Source organism: Pristiophorus japonicus, chromosome 10 (assembly GCF_044704955.1).
Source record: "Pristiophorus japonicus isolate sPriJap1 chromosome 10, sPriJap1.hap1, whole genome shotgun sequence".
Lineage (NCBI taxonomy): Eukaryota > Metazoa > Chordata > Chondrichthyes > Pristiophoridae > Pristiophorus > Pristiophorus japonicus.
The window spans coordinates 152,819,310-152,836,567 of record NC_091986.1 but is presented as its reverse complement, the minus strand read 5'-3'; the positions used below and the strand labels follow the sequence as shown (position 1 = coordinate 152,836,567).

Sequence of the window (17,258 nt, the reverse complement as noted above, 5' to 3'; positions counted from 1 at the left end):
AACCTGCAGGGTTACGGACTTCGACCTGGTAATTGGGATTAGACTGGATGACCTTTTGTTGGACGGAGCAGATATAATTACTGCAGGGAATAGAATTCGGCCAGGGTGATTATCTCTACTAGTTTTGATTGCCTCGATGGGTTGGAGAGGAATTTTCCCAGATTTTTTTCTCCCTAAATTGGCCTGGGTTTTTATCTGGTTTTTGCCTCTCCCAGGAGATCACATGGCTCCGGTTGAGGTGGAGTGTAGAATGTTTTAGTATAAGGGGTATCGCAGTAGTCGTGAGGCGGATTGGTTTGGCTGGGTGCTCTTTGCCTTTCCGTCATTGTTCGTAGGTTTATATGTAACCTTTAGGGCTGTTGACCAAGGGCCGTGAGGCTCTTTGTCGGCCGGAGTGGCCTCCTTCAGTGCTGTAAATTTCTATGTTTCTACTACTAGGTAAAATAATGTGCCTAAAGGTGGACAAGTCCTCTGGACCTGATGGCTTGCATCCTAGAGTCTTAAAAGAAGTGGCTGCAGAAATAGTGGATGCATTGGTAGTTATCTACCAAAATTCCTGAGATTCTGGGGAAATCCCAGCAGATTGCCAAACCGCAAATGTAACGCCCCTATTTATTTATTTATTTTTTTTTAAAGGGAGGCAGACAGAAAGCAGGAAACTATAGCCTAACATCTGTTGGGAAAATGCTGGAGTCTGTTATTAAGGAAGCAGCAGCAGGACATTTGGAAAAGCATAATTTAGTCAAACAGAGTAAGCATGGTTTTAAGAGGGGAAATCATGTTTGACAAATTTGCTGGAGTTCTTTGAGGATGCGCGAGCAGGGTGGATAAGGGGGAACTAGTGGATGTGGTATATTTTTGGATTTCCAGAAGGCATTCAATAAGGTGCCACATTAAAGGTTACTGCACAAGGTCGAAGTTCACAGGGTTGGGAGTAATATATCAGCATGGGTAGAGGATTGGCTAACTAACAGAAAACAGAATTGGGATAAATGGGTCATTTTCCGGTTGGCAAACAGTAACTAGTGGGGTGCTGGGGCCTCAACTATTTACAATCTGTATTAATGATTTGGATGAAGGGACTGAGTGTCATGTAGCCAAGGTTGCTGATGATACAAAGATGGGTGGGAAAGCAAGTTGTGAGGAGGACACGCAAAGTCTGCAGTAGGATTTAGGCAAGCTAAGTGACGAGCCAAAAATTTGGCAAATGGACTATAATGTGTGAAAGTGAGAGGTTATCCACTTCGGCAGAAAAATTTTTTAAAACAAATTATTTAGAGAAAAATTACAAAAATTGCAGTACAGAGGGACCTTGTGCGTGAAACACACACTTAATTTGCAGGTACAGCAAGTAATCAGGAAGGCAAATTGAAAGTTGGCCTTTATTGCAAGGGGGATGGAGTATAAAAACAGAAGTCCTGCTACAACTGTACAGGGTATTGGTGAGACCACACCTGGAGTACTGCATACAGTTTTGGTCTCCTTATTTAAGGAGGAATATACTTGCATTGGAGGCAGTTCAGGGAAGGTTCACTCAGTTGATTCCTGAGGTGAAGGGGGTTGACTTAATGAAGAAAGGTTGAGCAGGTTGGGTCTGTACTCAATGGCGTTTAGAAGAATGAGAGGTGATCTTATTGAGACATAAAAGATAATGACGGTGCTCAACAAGGTAGATGCAGAGAGGATGTTTCCACTCATGGTGGAATCTAGTTTTAGAATAAGGGGTTGGCCATTTAAAACTGAGATGAGGAAGAATTTTTTCTAAAGGTTGTAAATCTGTGGAATTCTCTGCCCCAGAGAGCTGTTAAGCCATTAAGATGGAGAGCACATTTAGCGAGTTGGTCTCACCGCAGGTAAATGGTACACAGCCAGATAGTAAATGGGTGAACAACAGGAAGGTAGTGCAGGGGTCCCCTGTGGTCATCCCCCAGCAAAACAGATACACCGCTTTAGGTACTGTTGGTGGGGGGGGGGGGATGACTCTTCAGGGAAAGATAGCAGCAGCCAAGTTCATGGCACCGTGCATGGCTCTGCTGCACAGGAGGGCAGGAAAAAGAGTAGGAGAGCGATAGTGATAGGGGATTCCATTGTAAGGGGAATAGATAGGCGTTTCTGCGGCCGCAACAGAGACTCCAGGATGGTATGTTGCTTCCCTGGTGCAAGGGTCAAGGATGTCTTGGAGCAGGTGTAGGACATTCTGAAAAGGGAGGGTGAACAGCCAGTTGTCGTACATATAGGTTCAACGATATAGGTAAAAAAATGGGATGAAGTCCTACGAGAAGAATTTAGGGAGCTTGGAGCCAAATTAAAAAGTAGGACCTCAAAAGTAGTAAACTCAGGATTGCTACCAGTGCCACGTGCTAGTCAGAGTAGGAATCGCAGGATAGCTCAGATGAATGCGTGGCTTGAGGAGTGGTGCAGAAGGGAGGGATTCAAATTCCTGGGACATTGGAACTGATTCTGGGGTAGGTGGGACCAGAATAAACCAGATGGTCTGCACCTGGGCAGGACCGGAACCAATGTCCGAGGGGCAGTGTTTGCTAGTGCTGTTGGGGAGGAGTTGAACTGATATGGCAGGGGGATGGGAACCAATGCAGGGAGGCAAACACGAAATAAAAGGGAGACAGAGGCAAAAGATAGAAAGGAGAATAGTAAAAGTGGAGGGCAGAGAAACCCAAGGCAAAAAATAAAAAGGGCCACATTACAGCAAAATTCTAAAGGGGCAAAGTGTGCTAAAAAGACAAGCCTGAAGGCTCTGTGCCTCAGTGCGAGGAGTATTCGGAATAAGGTGGACGAATTAACTGCACAGATAGCAGTTAATGGATATGATGTAATTAGCATCACAGAGACATGGCTCCAGGATGACCAAGGCTGGGAACTCAACATCCAGGGGTATTCAACATTTAGGAAGGATAAACAGAAAGGAAAAGGAGGCAGGGTGGCGTTACTGGTTAAAGAGGAAATTAATGCAATAGTAAGGAAGGACATTGGCTTCGATGATGTGGAATCGGTATGGGTGGAGCTATGGAATACCAAAGGGCAGAAAACACTAGTGGGAGTTGTATACAGACCACCAAACAGTAGTAGTGAAGTTGGGGACAGCATCAAACAAGAAATAAGGGATGTGTGCGATAAACGTACAACAGTTATCATGGGCGACTTCAATTTACATATAGATTGGGTTAACCAAACTGGTAGCAATGCGGTGGGGGAGGATTTCCTGGATTGTATTAGGGATGGTTTTCTTGACCAATATGTCGAGGAACCAACTAGAGAGCTGGCCATCCTAGACTGGGTGATGTGTAATGAGAAGGGACTAATTAACAATCTTGTTGTGCGAGGCCCCTTGGGGAAGAGTGACCATAATATGGTAGAATTCTTTATTAAGATGGAGAGTGACACCGTTAATTCGGAAGCTAGGTCCTGAACTTAATGAAAGCTAACTTCGACGGCATGAGGCGTGAATTGGCTAGAATAGACTGGTAAATGATACTTAAAGGGTTGACAGTGGCTAGGCAATGGCAAGCATTTATAGATCATATGGATAAACTTCAGCAATTGTACATCCCTGTCTGGAGTAAAAATAAAACCGGGAAGGTGGCTCAATCGTGGCTAACAAGGGAAATTAAGGATAGTGTTAGATCCAAGAAAGAGGCATATAAATTGGCCAAAAAAAGCAGCAAACCTGAGGACTGGGAGAAACTTAGAATTCAGCAAAGGAAGACAAAGGGTTCGATTAGGAGGGGGAAAATAGAGTACGAGAGGAAGCTTGCCGGGAACATAAAAACTGACTGCAAAAGCTCCTATAGATATGTGAAGAGAAAAAGATTAGTGAAGACAAACATAGGTCCCTTGCAGTCGGACTCAGGTGAGTTTATAATGGGGAACAAAGAAATGTTAGACCAATTGAACAAATACTTTGGTTCTGTCTTCACGAAGGAAGACACAAATAACCTTCCGAGGGTCTAGAGAGAAGGAGGAACTGAAGGCTATCCTTATTAGGCGGGAAATTGTGTTGGGGAAATTGATGGGATTGAAGGCCGATAAATCCCCAGGACCGGATTGTCTGTATCCCAGAGTACTTAAGGAAGTGGCCCTGGAAATAGTGGATGCATTGGTGATCATTTTCCAACAGTCTTATCAACTCGGGATCAGTTCCTATGGACTGGAGGGTAGCTAATGTAACATCACTTTTTAAAAAAGGAGGGAGAGAGAAAACGGGTAATTATAGACCGGTTAGCCTGACATCAGTAGTGGGGAAAATGTTGGAATCAATTATTATCGATGAAATAGCAGTGCATTTGGAAAGCAGTGACAGGATCGGTCCAAGTCAGCATGGATTTATGAAGGGGAAATCATGTTTGATAAATCTTCTGGAATTTTTTTGAGGATGTAACTAGTAGAGTGGACAAGGAAGAACCAGTGGATGTGGTGTATTTGGACTTTCAAAAGGCCTTTGACAAGGTCCCACATAAGAGATTGGTGTGCAAAATCAAAGCACATTGTATTGGGGGTAATGTACTGGCATGGATAGAGAATTGGTTGGCAGACAGGAAGCAGAGAGTCGGGATAAACAAGTTTTTTTCGGAATGTTATGCAGCGACTAGTGGAGTTCCGCAGGGCTCAGTGCTGGGACCCCAGCTATTTACAATATACATTAATGGTTTGGATGAAGGAATTGAGTGTAATATTTCCAAGTTTGCAGATTACACTAAACTGGGTGGCGTTGTGAGCTGTGAGGAGGATGCTAAGAGGCTGCAGGGTAATTTGGACAGGTTAAGTGAGTGGGCAAATGCATGGCAGATGCAGTATAATGTAGATAAATGTGAGGTTATCCACTTTGGTGGCAATAGCATGAAGGCAGAATATTATCTGAATTGTGGCAGATTAGGAAAAGGGGAGGTGCAGCGAGACCTGGGTGTCATGGTTCATCAGTCATTGAAAGTTGACATGCAGGTACAGCAGACGGTGAAGGCAAATGGCATGTTGGCCTTCATAGCTAGGGGATTTGAGTATAGGAGCAAGGAGGTCTTACTGCAATTGTACAGGGCCTTGGTGAGGCCTCACCTGGAATATTGTGTTCAGTTTTGGTCTCCTAAACTGAGGAAGGACGTTCTTGCTATTGAGGGAGTGCAGCGAAGGTTCACCAGACTGATTCCTGGAATGGCTGGACTGACGTATGAGGAGAGACTGGATCAACTAGGCCTTTTATACACTGGAGTTTAGAAGGATGAGAGGGAATCTCATAGAAACGTATAAGATTCTGACGTGACGGGACAGGTTAGATGCGGGAAGAATGTTCCCGATGTTGGGGAAGTCCAGAACCAGGGGACACAATCTTGGGATAAGGGGTAGGCCATTTAGGACTGAGATGAGGAGAAACCTCTTCACTCAGAGAGTTGTTAACCTGTGGAATTCCCTGCCGCAGAGAGTTGTTGATGCCAGTTCATTGGATATATTCAAGAGGGTGTTCGATATGGCCCTTACATCCATGATCTTATTGAATGGTGTTGCAGGCTCGTTGGGTCGAATGGCCTATTCCTGCACCTATTTTCTATGTTTCTATGATCAGACCAGCCATGATCTTGCTGAATGGTGGAGCAGGCTTGAGGGGCCAAATAGCTACTTCTGCTCCTATTATGTTCTTATAGTAACTAATAAATCCAATAGGGAAATGAGGAGAAATTTCTTTACTCAGTAGTTAGAATGTAGAACTCACTACCAGAGGAAGTGGTCGAGGCAAATAGCTTTCAAAAGGAAACTAGACGAGCACTTGAGAGAAAAGAGAACAGAAAGAAGTGCTGAATGGCTGAGATGGATGGAGTGAGAGGAGACTTATGTGGAGTATGAACACCAGCACAGACTACAACAACACAAGAAAAATACTGCGGATGCTGGAATCTGAAATAAAAACAGAAAATGCTGGAAATCTCAGTTGGGCTGAATGGCCTGTTTCTGTGCTGTAACGGATATAAGTGCAATAAAATAAAATAATCTGTAAAATAAATTATCTGGGTCAGTTATCTGCCTTTTAAGAGATTTCAATTTTCTGTACCATGATTCAGGGTGGTATGGTGGTCATAATTGTCTCTGCCGTGGTTCAGTTCCTGATCTAATCAGTAACTAGTGTTAATGTGCCATGTGAAGACTGGCGCATCTCCATGAGTGGGGGAGGTGGATGAGGCATTGTCAGAGGGGAAAATCATGCCTTAGTGCTTCATAGCACCTTGGGTAGAAGGGATGTTGGTGAGAATCTAGAAGTTGGCTGTAACCACCTTTGTGGCAGCACAGGCATTGGACCATGTGAGTGCAGAAGAGAATTAGAGAGTGCAGAATGGGGGTGGGAAGTGGCTGGAGAGCCATGGAGCTTTTTTTTTTAAAGTAGTGCGTGTGAATGTGCATATTCGTCATCATCATCATAGGGGGTCCCTCGTATCGAGGATGACTTGTTTCCACGCCGAAAAAGGATGTGTTCACAGGTGTTTCAATAAAGGACCTAATATTCCAGGTCTATTGCAGTAATGTTGGCAACGATGGAAGATCACTAACACCCACAACTAAAAATGATTAACTATTTTGTTTCATTGATTCAGGTTCAGCTTCTTTAGCATCTTCCATATCCCTCAGTATTGTGACTGACTCTGCAGTGGCTGGTATGATGCATTCAGAGCCTCCTGAAAATGTTCCAAACCATGATGAGGTTTCAGCACCAGCTAGTTCTGTAAGTCTTCTGTGATGAAATATGTGTATTAATGGAAAAATGTCAGTTACAGATAAAGTTAAAAGTTTAAAGCAGTGAGTTGCAAATGTAGTAAGTTTTTAGATTGTGGAGATTTGTCCTAAGTTAGCCGATCTGGGCTGGGGCAGGCATAGGGGGCACTGTAATTGGCCCAAGTGTTCCAGGTTAGGGAGGGGAAAACCAAGCCAAGGTTCTTGTTCCTAATTGCTAGCCAAAGATCTCTGTTGGAATTGTGCCTGTGAGCATCAGTTGGATAGGATCAGGCTCTTCTGTGATTTTGTTATTTCTTCCCCTCCCTGTGGTTCAATAGTCCCATAAACTCAATAACCAGGCTGGTATATGAATAATGACCACTTGGGCAAGGTACTGGAAGACAGCTAGTACTCATGGAATCGTGCCTCAGAAAACTGTCAGTGCTTTTAGGAGGGGAGGGGGAAAATATAATTTTTTTTCACATGCATATAGAAAATGCTGGAGAAACACAGCCAGTCTAGCAGCATCTGTGGAGAGAAGATGGAAGAGCTAATGTTTCTGGTCAACCTTGAACTGGTTCTGACAAAGTCAACAACCTCAGATTATCCTTGCCTTCCTCTTGCCACAGATGCTGCCTGACTTGCCAATAAAATCAAGTATTTATAATAGGAATGTTATCAGCACAGTGTTGCAGGAATTGTGACAGTTACAGGAAGTTCGTGCCATATGCAAGGCCTTCAATATATAATTAGTTGATCTCCTATGCTCATGATAAGTCATCTTTGTGCAGAGTATTGCTGTTTTTCTCTGTTCCCTATTTATCTCGCGTGTTTTTGTCCTCTTCTGCTTCTCTATCTCTCACTCTTTCTCTCATCCTTTCGGTTGGGTGGTGTGATGAAAAAGACAGTATTTTCTGGTAGTAGCAGTGAGGTTCCAGGCATCTCTTCTCACCGTTCTCTTCTATGATCACTTGCTCTCTATTTGGGTAGGTGGTATGATAAGGAGGACATTTATTTTCTATTCGTGGTTGCTGAGTGAGGAGGGATCTCGGTCATACTGCAGGATATGGGTGCCTTTTAATATCCCTGTCTGTACCTGAAATGTGATTTTGACTTTTCGGCATAGGTGCTGTCTAATCTCTTCTCTCCATCATTTTCAATTTTTGTTTTAGGACATGATGCCTTTTGGGTTATATGTCATAGACTGGGGAAGAGGTAGAGATCAGAAGCTGTACTATTCTTTTTGGTGGTTAGCATGATGTTTAGAGAGCGATCTGGTGGTAGGAGGGTGAGGGGTAGGATGGAGAAGGAAAAGGCAAATGATGAAAAGTATGAGGGTTAGGTAGGAAGCATTGGGTGATTGGAGAGAATTGGACTTTTACAATCCCTTCCCAATATCAGACATGCGATATAATGTTTTTGTAATGTAAATAGAGACTTCCCTAAAATTGTGCTAAGCTTAATAATTGAATTTACTCACTAGTTGAAAAGTCCCCTGGTCTGATTATCCTTCACTTTCTAAGGCCACTTAACCTGAAGATTACATTTGGTCTTGATTCCCTGTGTGCAAGGCCATGTATGTGGAATTTGTGACCTTGCACTTTATAAGTAGGAGGTTTCAAATTAGAAGTTAATTTGAAATTTTAATAAAGATTAACATAATGCATGTACTTGAGAATTAGATTTAGTTTCATAATTCTCAAAGTATCGTAATAAATTTTATATAGGTCTATATATTGATGTAAACAACTGGTTCTTTTTCTGGATTTCTAAAGCAGAGTCTTGGGACTGAGGATGAAATTCAAGAAGAGATTAAATATCTAGATGGAAAGGTGAGAATTCATTGTTTTTGTATTGATTAATCCAATAAATTCTTAATTTTAGGTATTGTCCATCATTATTACCATGTTTCTCATTTTCTAACAAAGCTTTTAACACACCATCCTTTCACTTGGGACCTTCATTTAATGCAGCCGAGACTGATGCAATGAATGCTTCCTGTGCAAGATTAATTTTTGGTGATCTCAACCTAGTTTCTAATGGGTGCTCATACCTGTCCATAATTCAACATGAATGGATTTTAAATTGGCAGCCTCATTCAGACAGGCCATAAGGAAAAATTCACACTCGTGCTCTTGAGCTTGGGAGTCAAAATGCACTGTTGGTGTCACATAGTGGTAGCTTTAACTTGCAGCTTGTTTTTACTATACTTGACTTGGTAATGCTTGATATGGACATTGGTCAAAAAAAGGACAGTATTCTAATCCTTAGATTTTGCATCTCTTGTCTGATGAGCACACAAATTCATCCAAACTGATGTAAAATAGCATTGCGCTTGAATAGTAACATTGTTTAGTGCTACAGTGCTAGGGAAATCCTGACTGGTTTCCACGTTGGATGCCATCATGGGTTTACCCTACGAATTCTATTTCCCAACACTGGGTAAGGTGTTGTTAAACTGCATTAAATGTGTTTCCAGAATTGTGGATCTATGTCTGGGGCCTGTAAACAGGAACTGGTCTACTTTACTTCATTCTATGGCGATGCATCTGGCTATTAGTTTATCAGGGTGTGTAGTTGAGATCAGAAACTCACTGCATAGTGAATCAGAAGGGCTACCCCTTGTCCTAACTCCCATGGCACAGTAGTTTGAAGTCCAACACATTGTGGCATCTTTCAACATTTGTCTACATTCTTGGCATTTTGGATAGTCTCTGCATTGGGTTAGCAGCAGCAAGTCATCTGTTATTGTGCAAGATCTAATAAAGAATTCCTATGAAAACGTGAGTGTTTGTTTGGGTTTAACTACTCCTGTATTACACGTTCTCATCACCTAAATAAGGCAACAGGCTTGTGTAGAACTTGGGATCTCTTAAATTTACAGGATTTGGCATCCCAAATTGCAAGTTTGCCTGAAAAAAGCCAAAATATTTTATTAACTATTTAAAATGCTTTATTAACCTTTACAGATCCCAAACTGTGATTGCCATTTTCTGTGCCTCTTACCAAATCGTTCTCACTTATTTAAAAAAACAATTTATTTTGAAGGTTGAGCAGGTGTTAAAAAGTGGACGTCACATAATTATTTTCTGTAATGGTACCTGGAAAGAAATTAGTGCTGATGGGAAGACTATTACTGTGACCTTCTTCAATGGGGATGTAAAACGGATGATGTCTGATCAGACGGTGGTAAGCAATAAACCATTTTCAGCTATTACTAAAATAGTTTTTTTTCTTTATATAGACTTGAAATAAACATTAAGCTTGCATGTAATGCTTCCCTATTCGGTTGATTTTTTTTTTTTAAAAAGTGGCTACAGTGATTTTTTTTTTAAAAATGACATACCCGTATACACTATTATCTAATAGAGGATGAATCATAACCACCAATGCACGAGAAAACTCTCCTTGTGGGTATAAACTCAAACCTCATTGCTTTGGAAGTAGTTAATAGGTATAATTAATTAAAGCACCCCAACTATCATAACCATTTATGGATGAATATTCAACTTGCCATAGTTATCAGTATTTAAAGTCCATCCTGTTTGCATTTTGTAGCCTGGTAATCCATTTTAAATGTCTTGCATCAATCTGTGAATGCAACTAGATTTTCAGTTACTTAGCTATAATAGCTATGATTATTATCCCAAAACACAACAAAATAATTCAGACCTTGATTTTAATCTTCTGGATTGGTTTCACCCATTCCTAGCTTTTCCAAATTTACTGCTTTTTAAGTGATGGTTTTCAGTTTTCTTCAATTAATTTTTCACTTGGTGTTGCTCTTACCCTTTCTCTTTGTTTAAACTTTATATATAGTGAGATTGCCAAATTGAATATACTATGCCTCAACTGTAAGCTGTGTAAACATCTCTGCTAATGGCCAGCATGTCATAATGTAGTTATCTCAATGGTACAAAGGCATTAAGCTGAATATTCTGAGAAAACTAAGAACAAGGAGAAAGCTCCATTAGAATTATAGAATGTTACAACACAGGAACAGGTGATTCAGTCCATCAAATCTGCACCAATGTTTTTCTCCACAAGCTGCCTGGCCTTAATTCATTGACCTGTTCTTCCTCCCCATAATCCCGTTTCCACATGTACGCTGATGACACCCAACTCTACCTCGCCACCATCTCACTCGACCCCTCGCTGACTCTAAATTGTCATATTGCTTGTCTGACATCCAGTACTGGATGAGCAGAAATTTCCTCCAACTAAATATTGGGAAGACCGACGCCATTGTCTTGGGTCCCCGCCTCAAACTCTGATCCCTAGACACCAATTCCATCCCTCACCCTGGCAACTGGCTGAGGCTGAACCTGGGTGTGATATCTGACCCCGAGCTGAGCTTCCAACCATACATCCACACTAATACTAAGACTGCCTATTTCCACCTCCGTAACATTGCCAGACTCCGTCCCTGCCTCAGCTCATTTGCTACTGCAACCCTCATTCATGCCTTTGTTACTTCTAGACTACTCTTGGCCTGCTTCCCACTTTCTACCCTCTAAACTTGAGGTCATCCAAAACTCCACTACCTGTGTCCTAACTCGCACCAACTACCTTTCAGCCATTGTCCCACATTGGCTCCCGGTTAAGTAATGCCTCGGTTTAAAAATTTTCATCCTTGTTTTCAAATCTCTCCATGGCCTCGCCCCTCCCTATCTTTGTAATCTCCTCCTGCACTACAACCCTCAGCGATATCTGCGCTCGTCCAATTCTGGCCTCCACCATCCCTGATTTTAATCACTCCACCATTGGCGACTGTGCCTTCAACTGCCAGGCCATAATCTCTGGAATTCCCTCTCTAAACCTCTCTGCCGCTCTTTCCTCCTTTAAGACGCTCTTTTAAAACCTACCTCTTTTCTGCCCTAATATCTCCTTATGTGGCTCGGTGGCTTTGATAACATTCCTGCGAAGTACCTTGGGATGTTTTACTACGTTAAGGTGCTATATAATTGTTATATTTTTCAGGGAATTACTTGATTGCCTTTTAAAAGAATTTATGAACTCTGCTTCAACAGGTTGTGACAGAATTCCATGTTCCAACCATCTTAAATGTTTTCCAACCTTCTCTTAATTCTTTGTGATTACCTTAAGTTTGTGCTCTTTACTGTCTTTAATATGAAGATGTTCTTCTTTTCCAATAGATATACTATTACGCAGATGCACAGACAACACACACAACCTATCCAGATGGTCTAGAGGTTTTGCAGTTCCCAAATAATCAGATGGGTGAGGAAGCTTTTTAATCATTCAAGCTTTCAATGCTTATATATTCAAAAATGTATATTTTGACATATCTGTAGTAATCTGCTCACTAAACATGTTCTTTTTTAGTAAACTGTTTGACGTTGTTTAGATCAAGAGGGTTTTACAATTTTACAATCCTCTTGTTGGGTCTCCTGCTCCCATCCTCAAAAGGTGGGCAACCTATTTGCAATGCCTTGAAGAATTAGCTCCTAGGAAGTGAATGAGATTGATCAGCCAGTATTTACCTACACTTCGGAGAAAAGTTCTATCTTCAGTTATTGACTCACTAGGCTAGATTTTCCAACAACTTGCATTTATATAATGCCTTTTAACGTAGCAAAGCATCCCAAGGTGCTTCATAGAAGCGTAAACAAAAATGAACAGAGGAGGAGGGCTAATTAAAAGCTTGGTCAAAGATAGGTTTTCAGGAGATTTAAAAGAGTATGGAGAGATGACACGGGAATTTCAGAGATAAGTGCAGCATAATGAATGGGGGTGCATAAAAGGCCAGAGTTGGAGGAACGCATAGTTCTCAGAGGGTTGGTGCAGGATAGGATATAGGCAGCAGAGTTTAGGAATAGTCTCTGGTGACAAAATTATGGATGAGGGTTTTGGGCTAAGGCTGGGGTAGAGACAGGCAATGTTATGGAGGTGGAAATAGGCAGTCTTTGTGATGGAGTGGATATAGGGACGGAAGCTTGGCTCAGAGTCCAATAGGGTGCCAAGGTTGCAAACTGCTATCGAAATGCAGGTTTGAGCATTCCATCACTTGGCCAAAGATTCAGTTTCCTGTCTCCACATTTAACGTGCCACCCACTTGTTTGGTCCAAACAAACTTTGCAAAGACGGAAATAAAAATAAATATAAATATACAAAATCAGTTATCTTTGTAAAAACTACCAATGTTGTCCTTTTATGTGGCCACTTACATGCATAGAATTATATGGGATATACAACACAGAAACGGGCTATTAGGCCCAACCAGTCCATGCCGGCATTACGCCCCACTTGAGCCTCCTCCCATCTTTCCTCATCTAAATCTATCAGCATAACCCTCTATTCCCTTCTCCCTCATATATGCTTGTTTAGCCTCCCCTTAAATGCATCTATACTATTCGCTTCAACCACTCCCTGTAGTAGCGAGTTCCACATTCACACCACTCTTTGGGTTAAGAAGTTTCTTCTGAATTCCCTGTTGGATTTCTTGGTTGACTATCTTATATTGATGGCCTCTAGTTTTGCTCTTCCCCACTAGTGGAAAAATTCTCTGTTATCCACTCTTTCATAATTTTAAAGACCTCTATTAGGTCGCCCCTCAGCCTTTTTTCAAGAGAAAAGAGACAAAGCCTGTCCATCCTTTCCTGATATGTATACCCTGGCATTTCTGGTATCAGCCTTGTAAATCTCTCTACCCTCTCCAGTATCTCTATATTACCTTATTCATCAGCCCTTTCAGGGATGCTCATCACACTTTAGGTCAATACATGAGAAAACTAGGTGCAAAACTGTGTCCCACTACTTAACACAGTATTTAATATGTCCACTACATTTTAAATGCATAAAAAGCTTGTATTTTCATTGTCAAGAAAACTTGACACTTCCTTTTCAGTTGATATTTGAAGAAATAAATTTAAACAGATTCTTTGAGGGCTAGGACCCATTTTCTCTGATCTCCCCATCTGTTGCTGAGAGGGAGAGTATTCTGCTCCACTGATTTCTCAAGGAGCAACCTAAGGATGAATCCATGTTCTTGTAACAAAGTCACTGACCCGCACTCACCATTTCTGCAATCATTAGTAACTCGGATGCAAACTATCCCCCTCATTTGGTACTCTAGTGCACTTGGCCACTGTCCTTTTTTATATATAGATTTGATTTTATGGTAATTTATGTATAGGATTTAGTTTTTTAGATTGAACAGACTAGTGTTATACATTGTGAAAGCTTTTAAGGGGAGAATTGCTTTATATAGATTACAGGATTTCTATGTTCTGGCTGTGGTAGAATCACTTAGATCAATGGTAACAGAATGCCATGGGGAAGTAGGGGCAGTGAATGGCGCATCTGCAAAGTGCATTATGGATCTGTGGTAGAATATTGGGTGCATTGAGGGTAGGGAAGCTTGTGGTGTACTTGGAGTGTGCAGGAGAGAGTAGGGTAGCTCGTGGAGTGCCTATAAAATGAAACCGGGAGAAGGAACAGAGTTGTGAGTTACATTTCAGGTGTGAAGTATCATTTTTATTTTCATTGTTAAATATTACAACGTATTAGATGAGATTATAAGGAAATGTTATGAAAATAACATGTAATTATATTACTAATTCCAGAGAAACATTATCCAGATGGCAGAAAAGAAATCACTTTTCCAGACCAAACCATCAAATACTTGTTCACAGATGGTCATGAAGAGAGCGTGTTCCCAGATGGCACAATAATACGAGTGGAGCCGTAAGTACCTACCAAAAGCAATGTAAGCTAAACTAATTTTATATCGTAGGTGCAGGAGTAGGCCATACGGTACTTTGGCCATTCTGTTAGATTATGGCAGATCTGCCTAAACTTTCCCTTATGTCATCTGGAGGAACATTCTAGTTCCTCCTGGTCCCATAATGAAATTAAAAAAAAAACATTTCTGCATCTTTTCTGCCGGTTTTGGGTGGTTGTCCTTGCTGTCTGCTCAGTTAAAGAGGTTAAAATTGTGGGGTAGGTAAGTAAACTTGTAAGATTTTATCCGCTCACCCATCTGGTTTCCACTGAGCATGTTGGGTTAAAATCGTTCCCTATGAATACAAAAAGCTCATCTGCCCTCTTGAAAGGATTAGAATTCTACAGTGAGAATTTTGTAGTTTGCTAAATGTCCAATTCTTTTCTCAGCCTTGGCTCAGTAGTAGCATTCTCACCTGAATCAGAACATTCAAGCCCTACTCCAATAGGGTTGACATCAGTGTAGTATTCCCTCAGTGCTGCACTGTCAGAGGTGCCATCTTTTAGATGAGTCATTTAAATCAAAGCGTTGTTTGCCCTCTAGTGGACTAAAGATCCTTTGGCACATTTTGAAGAGCAGGATAATTCTTCCTGTGTCCTGGGTCAATATTTATCCCTCAACCAATATTAAACAGATTATTTTAGTTATTTGCAAATGGAATTTTACTGTGCACAAATTGACTGCCATATGATGACATCAGTGGCTACAAAGTGACAATCAAATGCTTTGAGATGATGTTGTGAAAGATGCTTTTAAATCAAAGTTCTTTCTTTCAATGCAGCGATGGTAACAAGATAATTGAATTTAACAATGGACAAAAGGAATTACACACACCAAACTACAAAAGACGGGAGTACCCTGATGGAACTGTTAAAACAGTGTATCTAAATGGTCAGCAGGAAACAAAGTACAGCTCAGGAAGAGTAAGAATCAAAGACAAGGAAGGCAATGTAATCATGGACAGTAAACCCCAGTGATTGTGTTTAAAACATTCTGTAACATTATTTAATCAAATGTGTTTACACAAAATCTGAACATTGTACACAACTAGATTTCACGCTAGTATATTGTCTTTAGTTGATTTCTTTGTAAATACTTGGAGTACTAAAGTAAATTAAGGTTAAATATGATCCAATTGCCTGAACAAATTGTGATGTGCAAGTTTAAATGTTTATAAAACTGAGTGTGCATAATAAGTGTGTGGTAATAATTCTTTGAATTTAATTAGAATTGTATATGATAAAGTCAACCAAATAATTTGGACCCTGCTGTAAATTTCTTCTTTGAAGCACAAACATGGTATGGAACAAAATGTGTTAATGTTGCTGTGATACCATAGTCAATTCTTTTTGATCAGAGCTAACAGCTCTGCAAAACCAATGGCCTATTTTTTTCTCAAATAATTCATACAATGGTCACAGCACAGGTCAATTATCCCATCGAGCCTGTGCTAGCTCTCGGCAAGTATACTTCAGCTAGTCCCACTCCCCTGCCCTGTCCCCGTAGCCCTGCAAATTCTTTTCCTTCAGGTACTTATCCAATGTTGGGGTAGAAGAAAAGTCTTCCTCTTCCTCGAGGTGGATTCCCTGATATAAGGAGTCGACACCTGCCCTCTTAATAGTGACCACGGAATCACTCAGACGAAAACTTCGGTTCAACTGGGTTTTATTCGAGCATGCAAGGGAATGCAACCCTCCTACAAAACCATCGATTGATCATCTGCTATCAGCGAAATTACATTGATTTGTTGATTCTTATCAGACTGGCTCTGAGTGGTTCTTCCCCACCTATCCATCTCATCACATGTCCCCCTTCTGGAATGTGTTATTCAATGGTGTCACTTTGCCTCAGTTTCTCATGACGTCTGATGTAACCTTGCTTCCCAGGGTTTGATACCTTGTTCCCAAAACACCTGCTTTTTTTATCCTGTTCCCAAGAGAACATCAGTCAATAATGTCCTAGTTTCTCATGAGATACAGATGCTGTTTACAGTCTATGTTCCTAAACAGCTTACTCTCTACTGTCCTGGGCAAGTGTTCTATACTGAATATGTTGTTTCCATCTTCTATTATGATGGTTCATTAACCATCATGCTTTGCAACATAGCAAGCTTTGCTGCTTCCCCTTCTTAAAACCCATTCAAGCAAGTGTATAAGCGTGCTTTTACATACATAAGCGAGTTTTACATACAATTACAATCCCTATAGAGACACAGGAACTTCTGATTCCTCAAGACCTCCTAATACTGATAAGCCCTACAATTCAGTTTGAGTATTGGTTTTCCTCCCTTTTACATCCAGTTCCCTTTTGAAAGCCACGATTGAGTCTGCCTCCACCACCCTTTCAGGCAGTGCATTCCAGATCCTAACCACTCGCTGCTTTAAAAAAATGTTTTTCCTCGTATCGCCTTTGGTTCATCCCTTCCACCAATGGGAACAGTTTCTCTCTACTCTCTCTAGACCCTCATGATTTTGAACACCTTTATCAAATCTCCCCTCAACTTTCTCTGCTCTAAGCAGAACAACCCCAGCTTCTCTAAGTCTATCCACATCTCTGGAACCATTCTCATAAATCTTTTCTGCACCCTCAGGCCTTTACATCCTTCCTATATTCCAGTTGAGGCCAACCTAGTGCTTTATAAAGGTTCATCATAACTTCCTTGCTTTTGTACACTATGCCCTAATTTGTGAAGCCCAGGATCCTGTTTTTTTTCACCGCTTTCACAAACTACCCTGCCACCTTCAATGATTTGTGTGCATATATATCTACTTCCCCCAAACTGGCAACCCCAGGTCTCTCTCTT

The 17,258-nt window shown here is 41.1% G+C and overlaps 1 protein-coding gene across 2 annotated transcripts in view; it reads left to right on the top strand.

Annotated features, from left to right (window-relative positions):
• cpap (centrosome assembly and centriole elongation protein) overlaps positions 1-15,716 on the top strand; it is an 84,975-nt gene extending 69,259 nt beyond the window's left edge. For both annotated transcript variants that reach the window (XM_070892182.1, XM_070892183.1), the window contains exons 14-19: positions 6,594-6,721; positions 8,487-8,543; positions 9,760-9,900; positions 11,868-11,952; positions 14,298-14,418; positions 15,237-15,716. In XM_070892182.1, coding sequence (XP_070748283.1) covers positions 6,594-6,721; positions 8,487-8,543; positions 9,760-9,900; positions 11,868-11,952; positions 14,298-14,418; positions 15,237-15,432 — 728 coding nt within the window. In that variant the 3' untranslated portion in view covers positions 15,433-15,716. The remainder of the gene's footprint in view (positions 1-6,593; positions 6,722-8,486; positions 8,544-9,759; positions 9,901-11,867; positions 11,953-14,297; positions 14,419-15,236) is intronic.
• The last annotated feature ends 1,542 nt before the right edge of the window (positions 15,717-17,258 follow it).